The 17596-nt window shown below is 43.1% G+C and overlaps 2 protein-coding genes across 2 annotated transcripts; one reads left to right on the plus strand and one right to left on the minus strand.

The window, feature by feature from the left end:
- Positions 1–12503: 12503 nt before the first annotated feature.
- Positions 12504–14018, minus strand: LOC125722438 (serine/threonine-protein kinase PLK3-like). Its single transcript, XM_048998598.1, has 6 exons — positions 13945–14018; positions 13747–13842; positions 13311–13509; positions 13022–13145; positions 12797–12929; positions 12504–12614 (listed from the first exon to the last, which is right to left on the minus strand). Exons 1-6 carry the CDS (start codon positions 13998–14000, stop codon positions 12605–12607), a joined length of 618 nt encoding a protein of 205 aa, XP_048854555.1. The 5' UTR covers positions 14001–14018; the 3' UTR covers positions 12504–12604.
- A 1545-nt stretch (positions 14019–15563) lies between these two features.
- On the plus strand, positions 15564–16867 carry LOC125722441 (serine/threonine-protein kinase PLK3-like). Its single transcript, XM_048998605.1, has 5 exons — positions 15564–15624; positions 15862–16060; positions 16226–16349; positions 16442–16574; positions 16757–16867. Coding segments are annotated over exons 1-5 (468 nt in total). The 5' UTR covers positions 15564–15622; the 3' UTR covers positions 16767–16867.
- Positions 16868–17596: the final 729 nt, after the last annotated feature.

A 17596-nucleotide genomic window follows, 5' to 3' on the forward strand; every position in this document is an offset into this window, starting at 1 on the left:
TAGATGGTAACACCCAGTGAGGGGAGATGCTGTTTGAGAACGGCACATAGCTGGATATAGATGGTAACACCCAGTGTGGGGAGATGCTGTTTGGGAACGGCACACAGCTGGATATAGAGTGTAACACCCAGCGTGGGGAGATGCTGTTTGGGAACGGCACACAGCTGGATATAGATGGTAACACCCAGCGTGGGGAGATGCTGTTTGGGAACGGCACACAGCTGGATATAGATGGTAACACCCAGCGTGGGGAGATGCTGTTTGGGAACGGCACACAGCTGGATATAGATGGTAACACCTATTGTGGGGAGATGCTGTTTGGGAACGGCACACAGCTGGATATAGATGATAACACCCAGCGTGGGGAGATGTTGTTTGGGAACGGCACACAGCTGGATATAGATGATAACACCCAGCGTGGGGAGATGTTGTTTGGGAACGGCACACAGCTGGATATAGATGGTAACACCCAGTGAGGAGAGATGCTGTTTGGGAACGGCACACAGCTGGATATAGATGGTAACACCCAGCGTGGGGAGATGCTGTTTGGGAACGGCACACAGCTGGATATAGATGGTAACACCCAGCGTGGGGAGATGCTGTTTGGGAACGGCACACAGCTGGATATAGATGGTAACACCCAGCGTGGGGAGATGCTGTTTGGGAACGGCACACAGCTGGATATAGATGGTAACACCCAGCGTGGGGAGATGCTGTTTGGGAACGGCACACAGCTGGATATAGATGGTAACACCCAGCGTGGGGAGATGCTGTTTGGGAACGGCACACAGCTGGATATAGATGGTAACACCCAGCGTGGGGAGATGCTGTTTGGGAACGGCACACAGCTGGATATAGATGGTAACACCCAGTGTGGGGAGATGCTGTTTGGGAACGGCACACAGCTGGATATAGATGGTAACACCCAGTGTGGGGAGATGCTGTTTGGGAACGGCACACAGCTGGATATAGATGATAACACCCAGCGTGGGGAGATGTTGTTTGGGAACGGCACACAGCTGGATATAGATGGTAACACCCAGTGAGGGGAGATGCTGTTTGGGAACGGCACACAGCTGGATATAGATGGTAACACCCAGCGTGGGGAGATGCTGTTTGGGAACGGCACACAGCTGGATATAGACGGTAACACCCAGCGTGGGGAGATGCTGTTTGGGAATGGCACACAGCTGGATATAGATGGTAACACCCAGTGTGGGGAGATGCTGTTTGGGAACGGCACACAGCTGGATATAGATGGTAACACCTATTGTGGGGAGATGCTGTTTGGGAACGGCACACAGCTGGATATAGATGGTAACACCCAGTGAGGAGAGATGCTGTTTGGGAACGGCACACAGCTGGATATAGCTGATAACACCCAGCGTGGGGAGATGCTGTTTGGGAACGGCACACAGCTGGATATAGATGGTAACACCCAGCGTGGGGAGATGCTGTTTGGGAACGGCACACAGCTGGATATAGATGGTAACACCCAGTGTGGGGAGATGCTGTTTGGGAACGGCACACAGCTGGATATAGATGGTAACACCTATTGTGGGGAGATGCTGTTTGGGAACGGCACACAGCTGGATATAGATGGTAACACCTATTGTGGGGAGATGCTGTTTGGGAACGGCACACAGCTGGATATAGATGGTAACACCTATTGTGGGGAGATGCTGTTTGGGAACGGCACACAGCTGGATATAGATGATAACACCCAGCGTGGGGAGATGCTGTTTGGGAACGGCACACAGCTGGATATAGATGGTAACACCCAGCGTGGGGAGATGCTGTTTGGGAACGGCACACAGCTGGATATAGATGGTAACACCCAGCGTGGGGAGATGCTGTTTGGGAACGGCACACAGCTGGATATAGATGGTAACACCCAGTGTGGGGAGATGCTGTTTGGGAACGGCACACAGCTGGATATAGATGGTAACACCCAGCGTGGGGAGATGTTGTTTGGGAACGGCACACAGCTGGATATAGATGGTAACACCCAGTGAGGGGAGATGCTGTTTGGGAACGGCACACAGCTGGATATAGATGGTAACACCCAGCGTGGGGAGATGCTGTTTGGGAACGGCACACAGCTGGATATAGATGGTAACACCCAGCGTGGGGAGATGCTGTTTGGGAACGGCACACAGCTGGATATAGATGGTAACATCCAGTGAGGGGAGATGCTGTTTGGGAACGGCACACAGCTGGATATAGATGGTAACACCCAGCGTGGGGAGATGCTGTTTGGGAACGGCACACAGCTGGATATAGATGGTAACATCCAGTGAGGGGAGATGCTGTTTGGGAACGGCACACTGCTGGATATAGATGGTAACACCCAGTGTGGGGAGATGCTCTTTGGGAACGGCACACAGCTGGATATAGACGGTACACCCAGTGTGGGGAGATGCTGTTTGGGAACGGCACACAGCTGGATATAGATGGTAACACCCAGACTGGGGAGATGCTGTTTGGGAACGGCACACAGCTGGATATAGATGGTAACACCCAGCGTGGGGAGATGTTGTTTGGGAACGGCACACAGCTGGATATAGATGGTAACACCCAGTGTGGGGAGATGCTGTTTGGGAACGGCACACAGCTGGATATAGATGGTAACACCCAGACTGGGGAGATGCTGTTTGGGAACGGCACACAGCTGGATATAGATGGTAACACCCAGCGTGGGGAGATGTTGTTTGGGAACGGCACACAGCTGGATATAGAGGGTAACACCCAGCGTGGGGAGATGCTGTTTGGGAACGGCACACAGCTGGATATAGATGGTAACACCCAGATTGGGGAGATGCTGTTTGGGAACGGCACACAGCTGGATATAGATGGTAACACCCAGTGAGGGGAGATGCTGTTTGGGAACGGCACACAGCTGGATATAGATGGTAACACCCAGATTGGGGAGATGCTGTTTGGGAACGGCACACAGCTGGATATAGATGGTAACACCCAGCGTGGGGAGATGTTGTTTGGGAACGGCACACAGCTGGATATAGATGGGAACACCCAGCGTGGGGAGATGTTGTTTGGGAACGGCACACAGCTGGATATAGATGGTAACACCCAGCGTGGGGAGATGTTGTTTGGGAACGGCACACAGCTGGATATAGATGGTAACACCCAGCGTGGGGAAATGTTGTTTGGGAACGGCACACAGCTGGATATAGATGGTAACACCTAGTGTGGGGAGTATATCTGCTTCTGTTTTGCTTTTTTTTTGCTATTTGGACGTGAATTTATTTCTTATACTATTTGAAGTAATGTAATTCCTAATTTAAGTGTATATGCACTTACATTTAATTACATAATTGTTAATTTAATAATCTTGAATATATTAATAAATGTTAAAATGTTAAATATAAAAAAATGTGTTAAAAATGGATAACTTCTATCTACTTTAATTTATTATCGATTTGATCTTTAAGTAATGTAATGTAAGCAAATGGGAAATGTGTCTCTATATCATTATGCTGAAATCCATCTCTCTGTTACAGGCTTTCAGAAGCTGCTGGATCCTCTTCACTCTGGCTTGCTGATAGTTTTATCTTGCAGCATTATTCTTGTCACGGGAGACGGCAGCGATCGCGGGCAGAGCGGCGATCGTGCGGGCAGGAAGTAGGCAAGGCAAACAGAGTACGGGGTATACGGGGATTTAATGAAGGCAAGGCAGGACAGGACATGGGCATCGACAACATCAATGACGGACGAAGGACTAAGGTAAGACACGGACTGAAATACACTGGACTGATTGAAAAGAAGCAGACACAGCTGGGTACAATCGGGAAAGAACACGTGGGTAATCCGGGGGCGTGGCACACAGGAGGAGCGGACGAGCCGGGCATGACAATTCTGAACATTGCTCTCATTTATATAAGATGTAAACTGACCTGTACACACTGTGCAGGTACGCTGCCCGGCTTTATGCACTCAGAAGAAGGACAAAATGTAGTTTTTAACAAAGACTCATGTGCTTATAACAGAGTAGAATTGTTTAATACTAGATACAATTTTCGTATTGGAAAACCACTGGGTTACCCTCTAAAATCGCTTATTAAATCTTACCTTATGTATTTAAAGATTTTTGTAAGATCTTTGTGTTTTCTTATTAAATCTTTAGTATTTTGCTAAATATACTGAAATATACAACACATGTTGCAGTAAGTTGCATATAAATAACATTTATTAGTCTGCCTGGCCCTCCTGTCCCCTCCCCAGTGTGGCCCTAATGAGCCACTCCATTACTCGTTGTCCCATCGTTAGTTATTGTATATGCCTGTCACTGTGCCTGTCACTGTGCCTGTCACTGTGCCTGTCACTGTGCTCATCTTCCCGCATCTTTCTCTGCCCCTGGGTCTTTCCCCTGCTTGTTCCCTGTTCTCCTGTTTGGATCCCTCGTGGTTGCATTTGGTTTTCCCAATAACTGTCAAAGTTTTGCCTCAAAGTTTTGCCCTCTCCGTTCACCTTACTCCAGTCCACAGGTTGTTCCTTTCCTTGTTGTGACACTTCAAATCTCTTGAAATATTTGTATAGCTTTTTTACTATACATAACATATCATACAGTACTAAACAACACATATCCAAACATACACTGAAATTGACAGAAATAATTTTTACTAAGTGTTAATTTCCTCCCAAAATTAGGAATATTATCCTACCATTGAATTGTTATATTGTGTGAAATTATATAATATGTTAATTTATTGTATATTTTAAACAGATCAGAAAAACAGTGATTTATCAAAAGTGGAATGGTCACATAAGCAGGTATGGTATCAAAATCAGCAAAAAAATTCCAACTGACTTCCATCCTGGGATCAGCATTTAAGAGCAATTTGTACATGTAAGTGATAGCAAACCGAATTGATCCATCCAATTCTGCCATCTTTGTCTCCACAGTGCTATGACGAGGACACACTGAATTACGCTGCCCTGAACCTTAAGAAGCCAAAACCCAGGAGACAGAAGAAAGACGGGAATAATGACACTCTGTATTCTGACCTCCGCTACAGAGATTATGAATAAAGATGCTTCTCATTCATGTCAGTCACACAGAGTGTTCAGGGTGTAGCTTTAATAATGTTCAGAGGAGGGCAGGGGAGCCAGTGCTTCTGAGACTGAATCATGGGATTTTACGGAGCCCGATCCTCGTGTGTGCCACGCCCCCCTGATTATCCACATGTGCTTCCCTGATTGTACCCAGCTGTACCCTGTTGTCTTGTCTATTTCAGTCCCAGTCTTGAAAAGTGACATACAGCTGTAAGCTGTTTTGGTTTGTTTGTCTGCTGAGTGCTTCTCTGCAGTGCTGCAGATGTTTCCACTGGTTAGATGCAGCTCAGGAAGACTGACCCACTGACTGCACTGTGTTGGGCTCACTTTGCAAAGAGTAAAAACCACACAGAGAGAACAATACCTGCTTCATTTAAGACCCTGTTTGATCTCTACCTCACCCAGGTCACGCTTTGAAGTAGCCCTAGATATCCAAACAATCTACCATTTTCATTGACGCAGTACACCTTTGACACATGAGTACTACACACAACAGACCCTGTACATTGAATATAGAATGTATAGCTTTCACAACAGAGCACACCATTTATATTATTTATATATTGTTCCCATTTCTAATGGCATGCTTTTGTCTGCGTGTTGAAAAACTCCATTCATCTATCTTCCAACATATATGATGGTCAGGGAGAAGTACTGATAGGGATCTAATATTGATAAACATGTAATATTGGCCAGCAATAATGACCATGATTGACACATACTGATATTATCGTGTCCTGCAGGATGGGGCTGGCCAGTTAGTAACAATTAGCACCTATCTCCAATAGGGTATCTCTCTCCCCTAGGATTGTCTGTTCTCCGTGTCCTGAGGAGGCTTATGTCCACGTACATCACAGCATGAGGTCTCCCCCATTACCCACCCCATGCACAGCGCATGGGCCCAGCATGAGGTCTCCCCCATTACCCACCCCACACACAGTACATGGACCCAGCATGAGGTCTCCCCCATTACCCACCCCACACACAGCGCATGGACCCAGCATGAGGTCTCCCCCATTACTCACCCCACACACAGCGCATGGACCCAGCATGAGGTCTCCCCCATTACCCACCCCACACACAGCGCATGGACCCAGCATGAGGTTGCCCACGCGATCTCCCCTTTACTGCTCGAGCAGAGCACACGCACATCAACAAATGTCAAGGCATTAAGTGCATTCAAACAACTTCTCAGGACAGTTATAGGCTTGTCAGAACTCGCCCTCTAGTGGTTTGGACACATACATCCAAGTTTTTAATAGAGTAAAAGGACCTCCAATAGAAGAAACAAACGTGTAAGATCAAACAAAAACCGCTTGTTAAATTCCAAAAAAGACAAAACACACATTTTCCCATAAAAATGACTGTCATGCTCTCAAATAGCTTGCTCACTCATCGCAGAAAAATTTCAGTTAGCATTCTGTAAACACGTGCTGTGTTTTTCATCTCCAGAGTTTTTGAAGAAAACCACTGAATGAAAAGTTACCCTCGTTTGAAAGCTTGATCTCCTATGTATACGAATCAATCACTGTCATTCTTCGTTGTCAAGTATTTTTAAAATATACGCTCTGCTTCCCTGCAAGCATATCAATTTTTACGCACTGAACCTTTGCCCATGGTTATGTTTCACTATAATAAACTTTTTGTATGAACATCAAATTACAGTGTCACTTGTTTTGTCCAATAGAGGTGTGTCTAAGGTTTGAGAAATGGTATGGGATGTGCTGATTCGCCATTGTTTTTCGCACTGGGGACAGAAACGCGCAAATGCTTCTCTGTCGGCGCAGTATCTGTGGGAGTGTCTCCAGTTCGCATTGCACAGATAATCTCGGTGAGTTTTCCCAATTATTTTCGCACAACATTTTTGAGTGAAGAAAAATGGCTCGGAAGACGTTCATGTTTGAGGAAGCACAGAACATGATTTTGGAAGTGAGGCATCCATCGCTGACTCCGTTGATTCGATGGAGGTGGACGCTTTTTTGCACGGAGAGGATGCAACATTTTGCTCTTTAATTCTATAGATTTTTATAATTCCGTGATTTAGCAATTCATAATTAACATTTGCTTTGGTGACAATTGTATTGTGGTACATTGGGAAAAGTTACGCATCGCCTTTGTCAGGCTTTGTTTGGGCAAAGTTACGTTAGGCATTACTCAGGCTTTGTTTGGGCAAAGTTGCGTGGGGCATTACTCAGGCTTTGTTTGGGCAAAGTTACGTGGGGCATTACTCAGGCTTTGTTTGGACAAAGTTACGTGGGGCATTACTCAGGCTTTGTTTGGGCAAAGTTACGTGGGGCATTACTCAGGCTTTGTTTGGGCAAAGTTACGTGGGGCATTACTCAGGTTTTGTTTGGGCAAAGTTACGTGGGGCATTACTCAGGCTTTGTTTGGGCAAAGTTCATGAACTACAAACACTCAGATTCAGATCCCACCTATAGTGGGATCGTCGTAAAGTAGTGGAGAGGATTGCCGTATAATGAACTCCCATAGATAAATGGGGAGGTTAACTGTTAGGCTGAAGAAACTGTTATTAATCATTTTGTTATCACTCCTGTATGATCAGCAATGAATGTAAATATGTATATACATTATTTTGTTTTCCTCTACCCTCATTCTTTAGATTATATTAATAATAGCATTCCCACCTTAGCAAAACCAGAACTTTCTCTTCTTGTTCTCACCTCCCTATTCTGCGTGACTCTTGCGCCTCCCACTGACTATAAATAAAGGAGTCAAGGGGAACCACCCTTTGTAACACATTCTGCTGTAGTTTGCATTGCAGAGAGTGTGGGTACCCTTGCAAGTAAAACTATAAAGTGTGTGTCTCGTAAAGTGTGGAGTTGGCGTGGAAACGCCGGGCGCTTTCCCCAATATTAACTGATAGTGCTGCAGTCCAACATCCATAACATACACTTCTTCATGATTCTACTCTTTCCAGCTGTCGGATTAGGCCGTGGTGGCTTTATGGTTAGGGAAGTGCACTTGTAGTTGAAACACTGTAGGTTCGAATCCCCGACCAGCAAAGCCTCACTGAGATACTGACCCCCAAGTACTGCTCCCTGGGCGCTGAATTTGCTGCCCCCTGCTATGTCACATATGGGTTAAATACAGAGAATGCATTTTGTAGTTGTGCACCATGTGCTGTGGTATGTTGACAATTAATTGCTAAATTCTAATTCGAAATTAGGCAGTCAATCCCTGCAGTTCCTTCATGTTGCAATTTTGCAGGCAGGGCATTGTCAGCGATGTCTTTTCCTTTTCTGTGTTGGATCCAGGATCTCATCGTTTCAGACGGTCCTCCCACCACCTTTGACATGGCAGCTGTTGTCACATGTTGAGACAGAGCTCTGCTCACTAGGGTGACGACTAAAGGATCTACACAGCAGAAGATTAGTATCAGAGTCAGAATAATCACAGCTCCTAAGAAAAGCCCTTTCATAACAGCTTGCTGCCAACCTCCCCACATATCATACCACCAATCCAAACATTCCTGTGTGTTGACCTGCACCTCTTGCCATTTCACCCTGAATCCCCTGTGATTTAACACGCGGAGGTGTACTCGGTCTGCTGGGGAGATGACTGGCTCCCCCTGGTCGGTGCTGTCTCTTGTCATCTGTGCTGCCTCCTTGTCCTGTTTGAATATAGCTTTATATATTTCGGTTAGACTCCTTATGTACTTCAACTCATGCAAATCTGAAGACCATCCATTGTGAAAATGTCAACCGGTGACTGAGGTGCTTCAACAGTAAAGGAGAGATCGCATGCAGAGCTGATATTCTATAGCTTCTTAGTCTAAGTAAAAATAAAATTTTCTCGTCATATAAGAACCAAGTCTCTGGCTGGAAATTTCCACAAAAGAGCCATTTAGTTATTTCTAGAAAAATATACAGAGCCAATGAAGGAACCAGATGTCACAGTAACACAGGTCTGCCCTGGTGCCTTAGGATACGTCTGTCTAAACATGAGTGAGGAGATGGATGCACAGTTCTATAGAGGCCTCTGAGGAGAATAAATGATCCCAATATTATGTTGAGAGAGATGGTTAATTCCGTTTTAATCCAGACTGGGTTCAGAGCACCTGTTCTGCCGTTGATCTTTTGCATGCGTGTTACCATGTATTAGTTTACTCTGAATTTTGATTACTTGGCAAACTAAAACATTTTTGGTCGTATTTTTTTATTCCTAAATTTAAAGTAATTGTACAGTACAATAATATGTTTTCCCCGCCATGCTTTGTCTTGCTTCTGCAGGTTATGCTTGCATTGAACTTGCTTTGTAGAAAATAAGTGTCATGCCCGGCTCATACGCTCCTCGTGTGTGCCACGCCCCCTGATTACCCACGTGTGCTTCCCTGATCGTCTCCTGCTGTGTCCAATTACTTTGATTAGTCCCGTCCTATTTAAGTGCTGATCTTACCTGTTCCCCGTGTCCGTCATTGTAGTTTGTTGTGGATCTTGTGTGGTTTGATGTTCCCTGCTCCTGATTCCCTAATTAAACCCCGAGTTTACCCCGATCTCGACCTGTCTGCCTGCTCCTTTCACGCCTGCCCACACGATCGCCGCTTACCGCCGTCCTGCTCGCAACCGCTACGCCGTGATCGTGACAGGGGCCATTCGCGAATCAGTTCTGAATGGTGCACAACCTTAGTTCTTATGTTAAATCATGTTTTTTTTTTCTGACAGCCCAGATAAATGAAATAAAAAAGAATTTTCTTTTGTTGCTTAAGAATTTTGCACAGTCCTATATACAGTATAGCAATTTTTAAAGCTTTTTTTTTCATTTCTTTTAAAGAGGCTGCAATAAGTAGCATTAACATCTGTATAAAGAAAAGGCTAAGCAGAAATGTAACAAACTGCATAATGTGATGTAGTGCATGTTCATGTATAAATGTAACAAACTGTATAATAATGTGATGCAGTGCATGTTCATGTATAAATGTAACAAACTGTATAATAATGTGATGCAGTGCATGTTCATGTATAAATGTAACAAACTGTATAATAATGTGATGCAGTGCATGTTCATGTATAAATGTAACAAACTGTATAATAATGTGATGCAGTGCATGTTCATGTATAAATGTAACAAACTGCACAATAATGTGATGCAGTGCATGTTCATGTATAAATGTAACAAACTGTATAATAATGTGATGCAGTGCATGTTCATGTATAAATGTAACAAACTGTATAATAATGTGATGCAGTGCATGTTCATGTATAAATGTAACAAACTGCACAATAATGTGATGCAGTGCATGTTCATGTATAAATGTAACAAACTGCACAATAATGTGATGCAGTGCATGTTCATGTATAAATGTAACAAACTGTATAATAATGAGATGCAGTGCATATTCATGTATAAATGTAACATCAGGAGGGGTCCATCACAGCCCCACCACCATCTCTTGTTCAAACCCTTTGGTCTTCTCATTTTCATTAGTAAGCTCCCGATCACCGTAACTGATCTGCATTTGAGACATTTTTCCCGCATCTCATTTTCACAATAAGCTGATAATACTAATAATACTACTGTAATGATAGTATTACAGTAGACTTACTCTTTAAAGCCAGATGGCAGTGGTCACATACTGATGAACGGTTGGGCAGCAAATGCATTTAATGTGGCTAGATAGCAAATAAACTGATTCACCATTTACTCTCATTTGCATCAATTAAAATGTTTGCTGGAAATGTAAATGTAAGCAGTAAAGCTACATTTTACGTTCTTTAAGAAAGTTTAAGAAAGAACAGTTAAACTGTATTTTGAGTGTGGTTAGAAGATCCAGTATTTCAGAAAACTTAAGAATTGTGTAATATGAGAGACTAGCGAGTCTAATATCAGACTGACTGCGCTGAGCTTGTCTGAGAGAGATGATTAGCGAATGGCCTCCCACAGTGTCTCAGCACTCCGTACAAAGAACTTCATATGCTCAGCATATGTTCCTGTTTATCTAATTGTTCTTATTTTAACTGGCTGTGAAGGAGTAAATGAATAAACTTTGCCTGTAGAGTGAACTGGTTACTATGGTTCGGGGCAGCTTTTATTAGACATTGTAGACACCACGTTAGTCTATCAAGAGAGTAAGACCGATCGCTAAGGGTGTCATCTGAGTAAAAACAAAGTTACCTCAAAATAGCCAACCAATCACGAGCCAGTACGCATCAAGGCCAACATCTGATTGGAATGCACCATTACTATGCGGTGAAAGGTTAATAGCTAATCACTGATAAACTCAAACACGAACAGCATGCCAAGCAGACTATCTGTTCCCTTCCCTCCATGTTGTCCTTCCAACTGATTGCTCAATGACAATATTTTAAAATGTGGACTTCCTAATTACTATAACATAATTTCTATTTGTTAGATTGTTGTTGCGATTACTTTTATTGTTATTGAATGTCATATTTATTTATTTATTTATATGTTATTCTTGTTATTTTATTTCTTATTGATTAAAAACAAAGTCATTGAGAAAGTTTATGAAATTCTGTATTTTTTCTATTTTTAGATATTCATTATCTTACAGTCGCATGAATGAATGAATATTCATTCATTACTTTACATCTTACAGTCCCAATAAGAGTTAAAACTGCAACCCCCCACCCACCCATCATTCTTTCTTTACTTTCCAGCCCAAAATAATTTCTACAACATAAGTAAAGGACAACTATCAGTAACACGTAGGTACATGTAGGATTTTCCGTTGTTAGTTGTCCTGTACATACGAAAGTAGTCTTCCAGCTCCTGTCAAGCGCTCATTTTCGGACACAAAATACATTCTGTGTGACAAAATGCATTATTCAATGACAAAATCAAGTAATGCCTTGAATTTTGTCCAGAGAAAGACATACTACAGTTACATTTTGTCCACAGAAGCATAAATACATTACTGTCTTTGGTGCCCCGAAATCAACAGGAATGTTTCATTTTGTACACAGAACTGATATTAGCACCTAGCATATCATGTTCAGAAGGTTGAATGTATCTGCTTTCGTGAATGAAAAAGGGCATTTCATCCACAAAATGCATTTTGTCAAAGAAACAAGTTCATTGCGTGCAGGAAATGCACTTTGTGAGTGAAAGAAATGCATTTAGTAGAGGGGCGTAGTACCTTCCAATAACCAGGAGGTGGAGAGCCAACTTTGATTTTGGTAATCCCAATTGACTTTGGCACATATAGGAAAATATAATTTTCAAAATAACATGAGTCTTATGCAATTTACCCAAGTAATACAAGCTCTTTAGGTGACACACAAAGAATCAATTCCCATCAATATAGTGTCAGAACACATATACTCAGTGACCAAACAATTAAGCAGAACAGACTGAGTGGTGAAAATGAAATCTGCATGAGATTGTCTAGTGTGTTCTTGGTATGAATGTGGCCATAATCATACAAGAAAAAAACTGAATCCATGCCTGAATGCTTGAAACACAAAAGAACTTTATTGAAACAGGAGTGGACAGGGAGCTGGGGGAGGCACTCAGGTGTGGGGCGTCACTGCACTTGCTGAGTACAGCCTGCCTACAGGTCCCTGTGTAGAAAAATAGAGGTTTTCAGTTAACATGGCATTCACTAGAGTTCAAGGACGACTACACTAATATTCAATATACCCCAGCTTTATCCATGCAAATCACCAAGACAAGCTTAAGCTACAGAATGGTAACAGAGATGGAACAGGACAAGGATTCACTATTGTGAACAGCATATCTTTACCTCAACCACTTTGACCAACTGGACCAGGTCAATTTGTTCATTGGTCTGTTGACATCCTCTAGAACACGGAGTGACTCCACAGGCTGGGGGATCTCAAGTCCACTCTGCTCGGCATCCTCCCGTAAAGGCTCAACTGCGAGAAAGCATGGATTTGCCAAGTCATGCATCTGAGCCTGAGGAACTGAGAGATGATCTACTAGTAGGATTTATGTCGATGGAATTTACCTCTGGATCGCTTTTTTCGTATCAGGCGCATGAAACGGTTGAAAATCTTTTTGAATGGGTTGACTGATTTATGCTTTGGTGGTGTATTGCAGCTACTAGCTGGCAGTGTCTTTGGAGTGAAGCCCTAGGGTATTAGTTTAATATGCATCAGTTAAGCAAACCAATTCCATACATCCATCCATGCATCCATCCATCTTTTGTTACTGTAATTTTAAAGGAAGGGTAAGTACCAGTGACCTCAGCAGACCAGCTAATCATCCACATCCCACCAGTTTGCAAGTGGACCAACCTTTGTGAAGAACTTGTGGCGACGGACATTCGATAGTGACGGGCGATCCCGTGGGTCGATTCTAAATATCTTGCCCATCAGTTTCCCAGCTTCAATAGAGAGATTCTGCGGTAGAATAAATTTGGCTTCCTTTATATTCTTGAGCATCTCCCAGTAATCGTCAGCGTAGAATGCGATTTCCCCAACCAGAAGCTGGTACCTGTAGTAAGAAAGGCAGCAAAGGTGTTTGAGGTCTTTCACATTTGACATAAAAATGCTGTGCTTCCAAAAGAGCAATTCCTTTCAGCTGTGTGCCAGTATTCATTTTTCTTTTCTCTTTCAAGAAGAAAAAAAAAATATTTATGTATGTTAGACACGTGTCTTCTTAAAATGTTAGACAGATTTTATTAGCCATGCTGATCTTTGGCCGGGAGGGGGGTTGACAGGGTATACGTACATGACACAGCCCAGTGCCCAGACGTCCGCTTCCCTTCCATGGCCCTCTCGTTTCCACACTTCTGGAGCCATGTAGACGGGAGTACCACACACTTCTCTACAACACACACAAATGGAAAACGTTAAGCGCACATGTGCTTTAGCTTGCTGTATAAACAAATTTGAAAGCTTAGCCAGGAATTCTGCAAAAAACACCTACTTCTCCCTCGGCTTCAGCTTGACCGCCAGTCCGAAATCCCCAATTTTCAGTTCCATTTGGTCATTGATAAATAAATTTTCTGAAAGACAAACAAATTTGCATTAAGGCCTTAACAGCATAGGTGTCGCCAGTTTCAAGATCGGTCATCTTATAGCATTTGCCACAAGCGCCCTAAAAAACATGTCCTCAATATGTTAACAATAAAGAACATTTCTGACTGACCCTGTTCAAGCATCTCCTCTCTGCAGAAAAATATCAACTGCGATCACTTTCTACAACATTGTGGTGCACACCTGTCCCAAAAGCTCATCCCTGCCGTAGGACCTTAATGTCTTGGGATCTACCAGAATCTCAGGCACTTCCGATGCCATCTGAGCGCGGGAAGGTTCACTGACAGACATGATTTCACCAGAAGAGAAGCGCGATCCGTAACTAACCCGTGGAATACTCGAAATGGGTAGTGAGCGCTCGCGTTCTAAATTACGTGTACACTGCGTCATCAGTCTTAGAACGCGGCCAAGGCAGCCACGCGATTCGAACTTGTTAGATGGATTACGTCACCACATTGAAAATTACATGGACGGAAAAAGAAGTGAACTTGCTAAGACAATGCAACTAAACACGGATAAAAACTTTTATTACAATCAACTTTATTGAAGAAAAAAAATGTGTACACCAAACATTCAGTTTCGGTAATGCAGTAACACATGCTCGGGAGTAAAGCCTTAGAGCAGAGGCCAGGCGGACCGCGGTCCGGGTCCGTACCCAGAAGCTGTCCCATACGGAGCTGGACCGATAGTCAAAACAAAAGGTTATGATTTAGAACCTGACTGGGCGCTTTTATTTTGTCGGCGCAGCTTTTATAGTCTTTTCGGTAGCGGTTTAGCACTAGAACCGCCGTTTCCCACGCCAACGAACGTTAACTGCCAAGCAAGACGCAACTCGCCGTATGCAGCCCTGTCTTTGCGCTAATGTGCCATTAGTGTTAATAGCACCAGCGAAGCTACTGATGTTCCTTGTTCCTAACAGAGTGGCTTTTCTGTCCTGAAATCGTAAAGCTTTCAAACACAGCATGTATTATATAACATGTTGTTTATTGGTGATTTCATGCTCGTCGAAGTTTCCGCTTTTTAACAACTGTATAAAGTAATGTTATTTATTATATAAATCAACTCAGGTGAAACAAATGTACGTTTCCAGGGTCGCCGAACCTCGTGTATCTGGCGTGAGACTCACGCTTTCAGACTCACGCAGGAAATCTTACCGCAAATCTATATTATTTCATTGAACCAAAAATGTTATACGTCAAAAATGTAATTACACGATTAGATACCTGAAAAAGTCAGGTATCGGTTACATGCAATGTTTATACAACTAATAGGCTACTAAAATATACCACATTAAATAGTTAGACATTTTGATCTTCTGAACCTTCTGAAAATTGGGGATTTCGGACTGGCGGTCAAGCTGAAGCCGAGGGAGAAGTAGGTGTTTTTTGCAGAATTCCTGGCTAAGCTTTCAAATTTGTTTATACAGCAAGCTAAAGCACATGTGCGCTTAACGTTTTCCATTTGTGTGTGTTGTAGAGAAGTGTGTGGTACTCCCGTCTACGGCTCCAGAAGTGTGGAAACGAGAGGGCCATGGAAGGGAAGCGGACGTCTGGGCACTGGGCTGTGTCATGTACGTATACCCTGTCAACCCCCCTCCCGGCCAAAGATCAGCATGGCTAATAAAATCTGTCTAACATTTTAAGAAGACACGTGTCTAACATACATAAATATTTTTTTTTTCTTCTTGAAAGAGAAAAGAAAAATGAATACTGGCACACAGCTGAAAGGAATTGCTCTTTTGGAAGCACAGCATTTTTATGTCAAATGTGAAAGACCTCAAACACCTTTGCTGCCTTTCTTACTACAGGTACCAGCTTCTGGTTGGGGAAATCGCATTCTACGCTGACGATTACTGGGAGATGCTCAAGAATATAAAGGAAGCCAAATTTATTCTACCGCAGAATCTCTCTATTGAAGCTGGGAAACTGATGGGCAAGATATTTAGAATCGACCCACGGGATCGCCCGTCACTATCGAATGTCCGTCGCCACAAGTTCTTCACAAAGGTTGGTCCACTTGCAAACTGGTGGGATGTGGATGATTAGCTGGTCTGCTGAGGTCACTGGTACTTACCCTTCCTTTAAAATTACAGTAACAAAAGATGGATGGATGCATGGATGGATGTATGGAATTGGTTTGCTTAACTGATGCATATTAAACTAATACCCTAGGGCTTCACTCCAAAGACACTGCCAGCTAGTAGCTGCAATACACCACCAAAGCATAAATCAGTCAACCCATTCAAAAAGATTTTCAACCGTTTCATGCGCCTGATACGAAAAAAGCGATCCAGAGGTAAATTCCATCGACATAAATCCTACTAGTAGATCATCTCTCAGTTCCTCAGGCTCAGATGCATGACTTGGCAAATCCATGCTTTCTCGCAGTTGAGCCTTTACGGGAGGATGCCGAGCAGAGTGGACTTGAGATCCCCCAGCCTGTGGAGTCACTCCGTGTTCTAGAGGATGTCAACAGACCAATGAACAAATTGACCTGGTCCAGTTGGTCAAAGTGGTTGAGGTAAAGATATGCTGTTCACAATAGTGAATCCTTGTCCTGTTCCATCTCTGTTACCATTCTGTAGCTTAAGCTTGTCTTGGTGATTTGCATGGATAAAGCTGGGGTATATTGAATATTAGTGTAGTCGTCCTTGAACTCTAGTGAATGCCATGTTAACTGAAAACCTCTATTTTTCTACACAGGGACCTGTAGGCAGGCTGTACTCAGCAAGTGCAGTGACGCCCCACACCTGAGTGCCTCCCCCAGCTCCCTGTCCACTCCTGTTTCAATAAAGTTCTTTTGTGTTTCAAGCATTCAGGCATGGATTCAGTTTTTTTCTTGTATGATTATGGCCACATTCATACCAAGAACACACTAGACAATCTCATGCAGATTTCATTTTCACCACTCAGTCTGTTCTGCTTAATTGTTTGGTCACTGAGTATATGTGTTCTGACACTATATTGATGGGAATTGATTCTTTGTGTGTCACCTAAAGAGCTTGTATTACTTGGGTAAATTGCATAAGACTCATGTTATTTTGAAAATTATATTTTCCTATATGTGCCAAAGTCAATTGGGATTACCAAAATCAAAGTTGGCTCTCCACCTCCTGGTTATTGGAAGGTACTACGCCCCTCTACTAAATGCATTTCTTTCACTCACAAAGTGCATTTCCTGCACGCAATGAACTTGTTTCTTTGACAAAATGCATTTTGTGGATGAAATGCCCTTTTTCATTCACGAAAGCAGATACATTCAACCTTCTGAACATGATATGCTAGGTGCTAATATCAGTTCTGTGTACAAAATGAAACATTCCTGTTGATTTCGGGGCACCAAAGACAGTAATGTATTTATGCTTCTGTGGACAAAATGTAACTGTAGTATGTCTTTCTCTGGACAAAATTCAAGGCATTACTTGATTTTGTCATTGAATAATGCATTTTGTCACACAGAATGTATTTTGTGTCCGAAAATGAGCGCTTGACAGGAGCTGGAAGACTACTTTCGTATGTACAGGACAACTAACAACGGAAAAT

This window comes from Brienomyrus brachyistius, unplaced genomic scaffold, assembly GCF_023856365.1.
Source record: "Brienomyrus brachyistius isolate T26 unplaced genomic scaffold, BBRACH_0.4 scaffold38, whole genome shotgun sequence".
Taxonomy (NCBI): Eukaryota; Metazoa; Chordata; class Actinopteri; order Osteoglossiformes; family Mormyridae; genus Brienomyrus; species Brienomyrus brachyistius.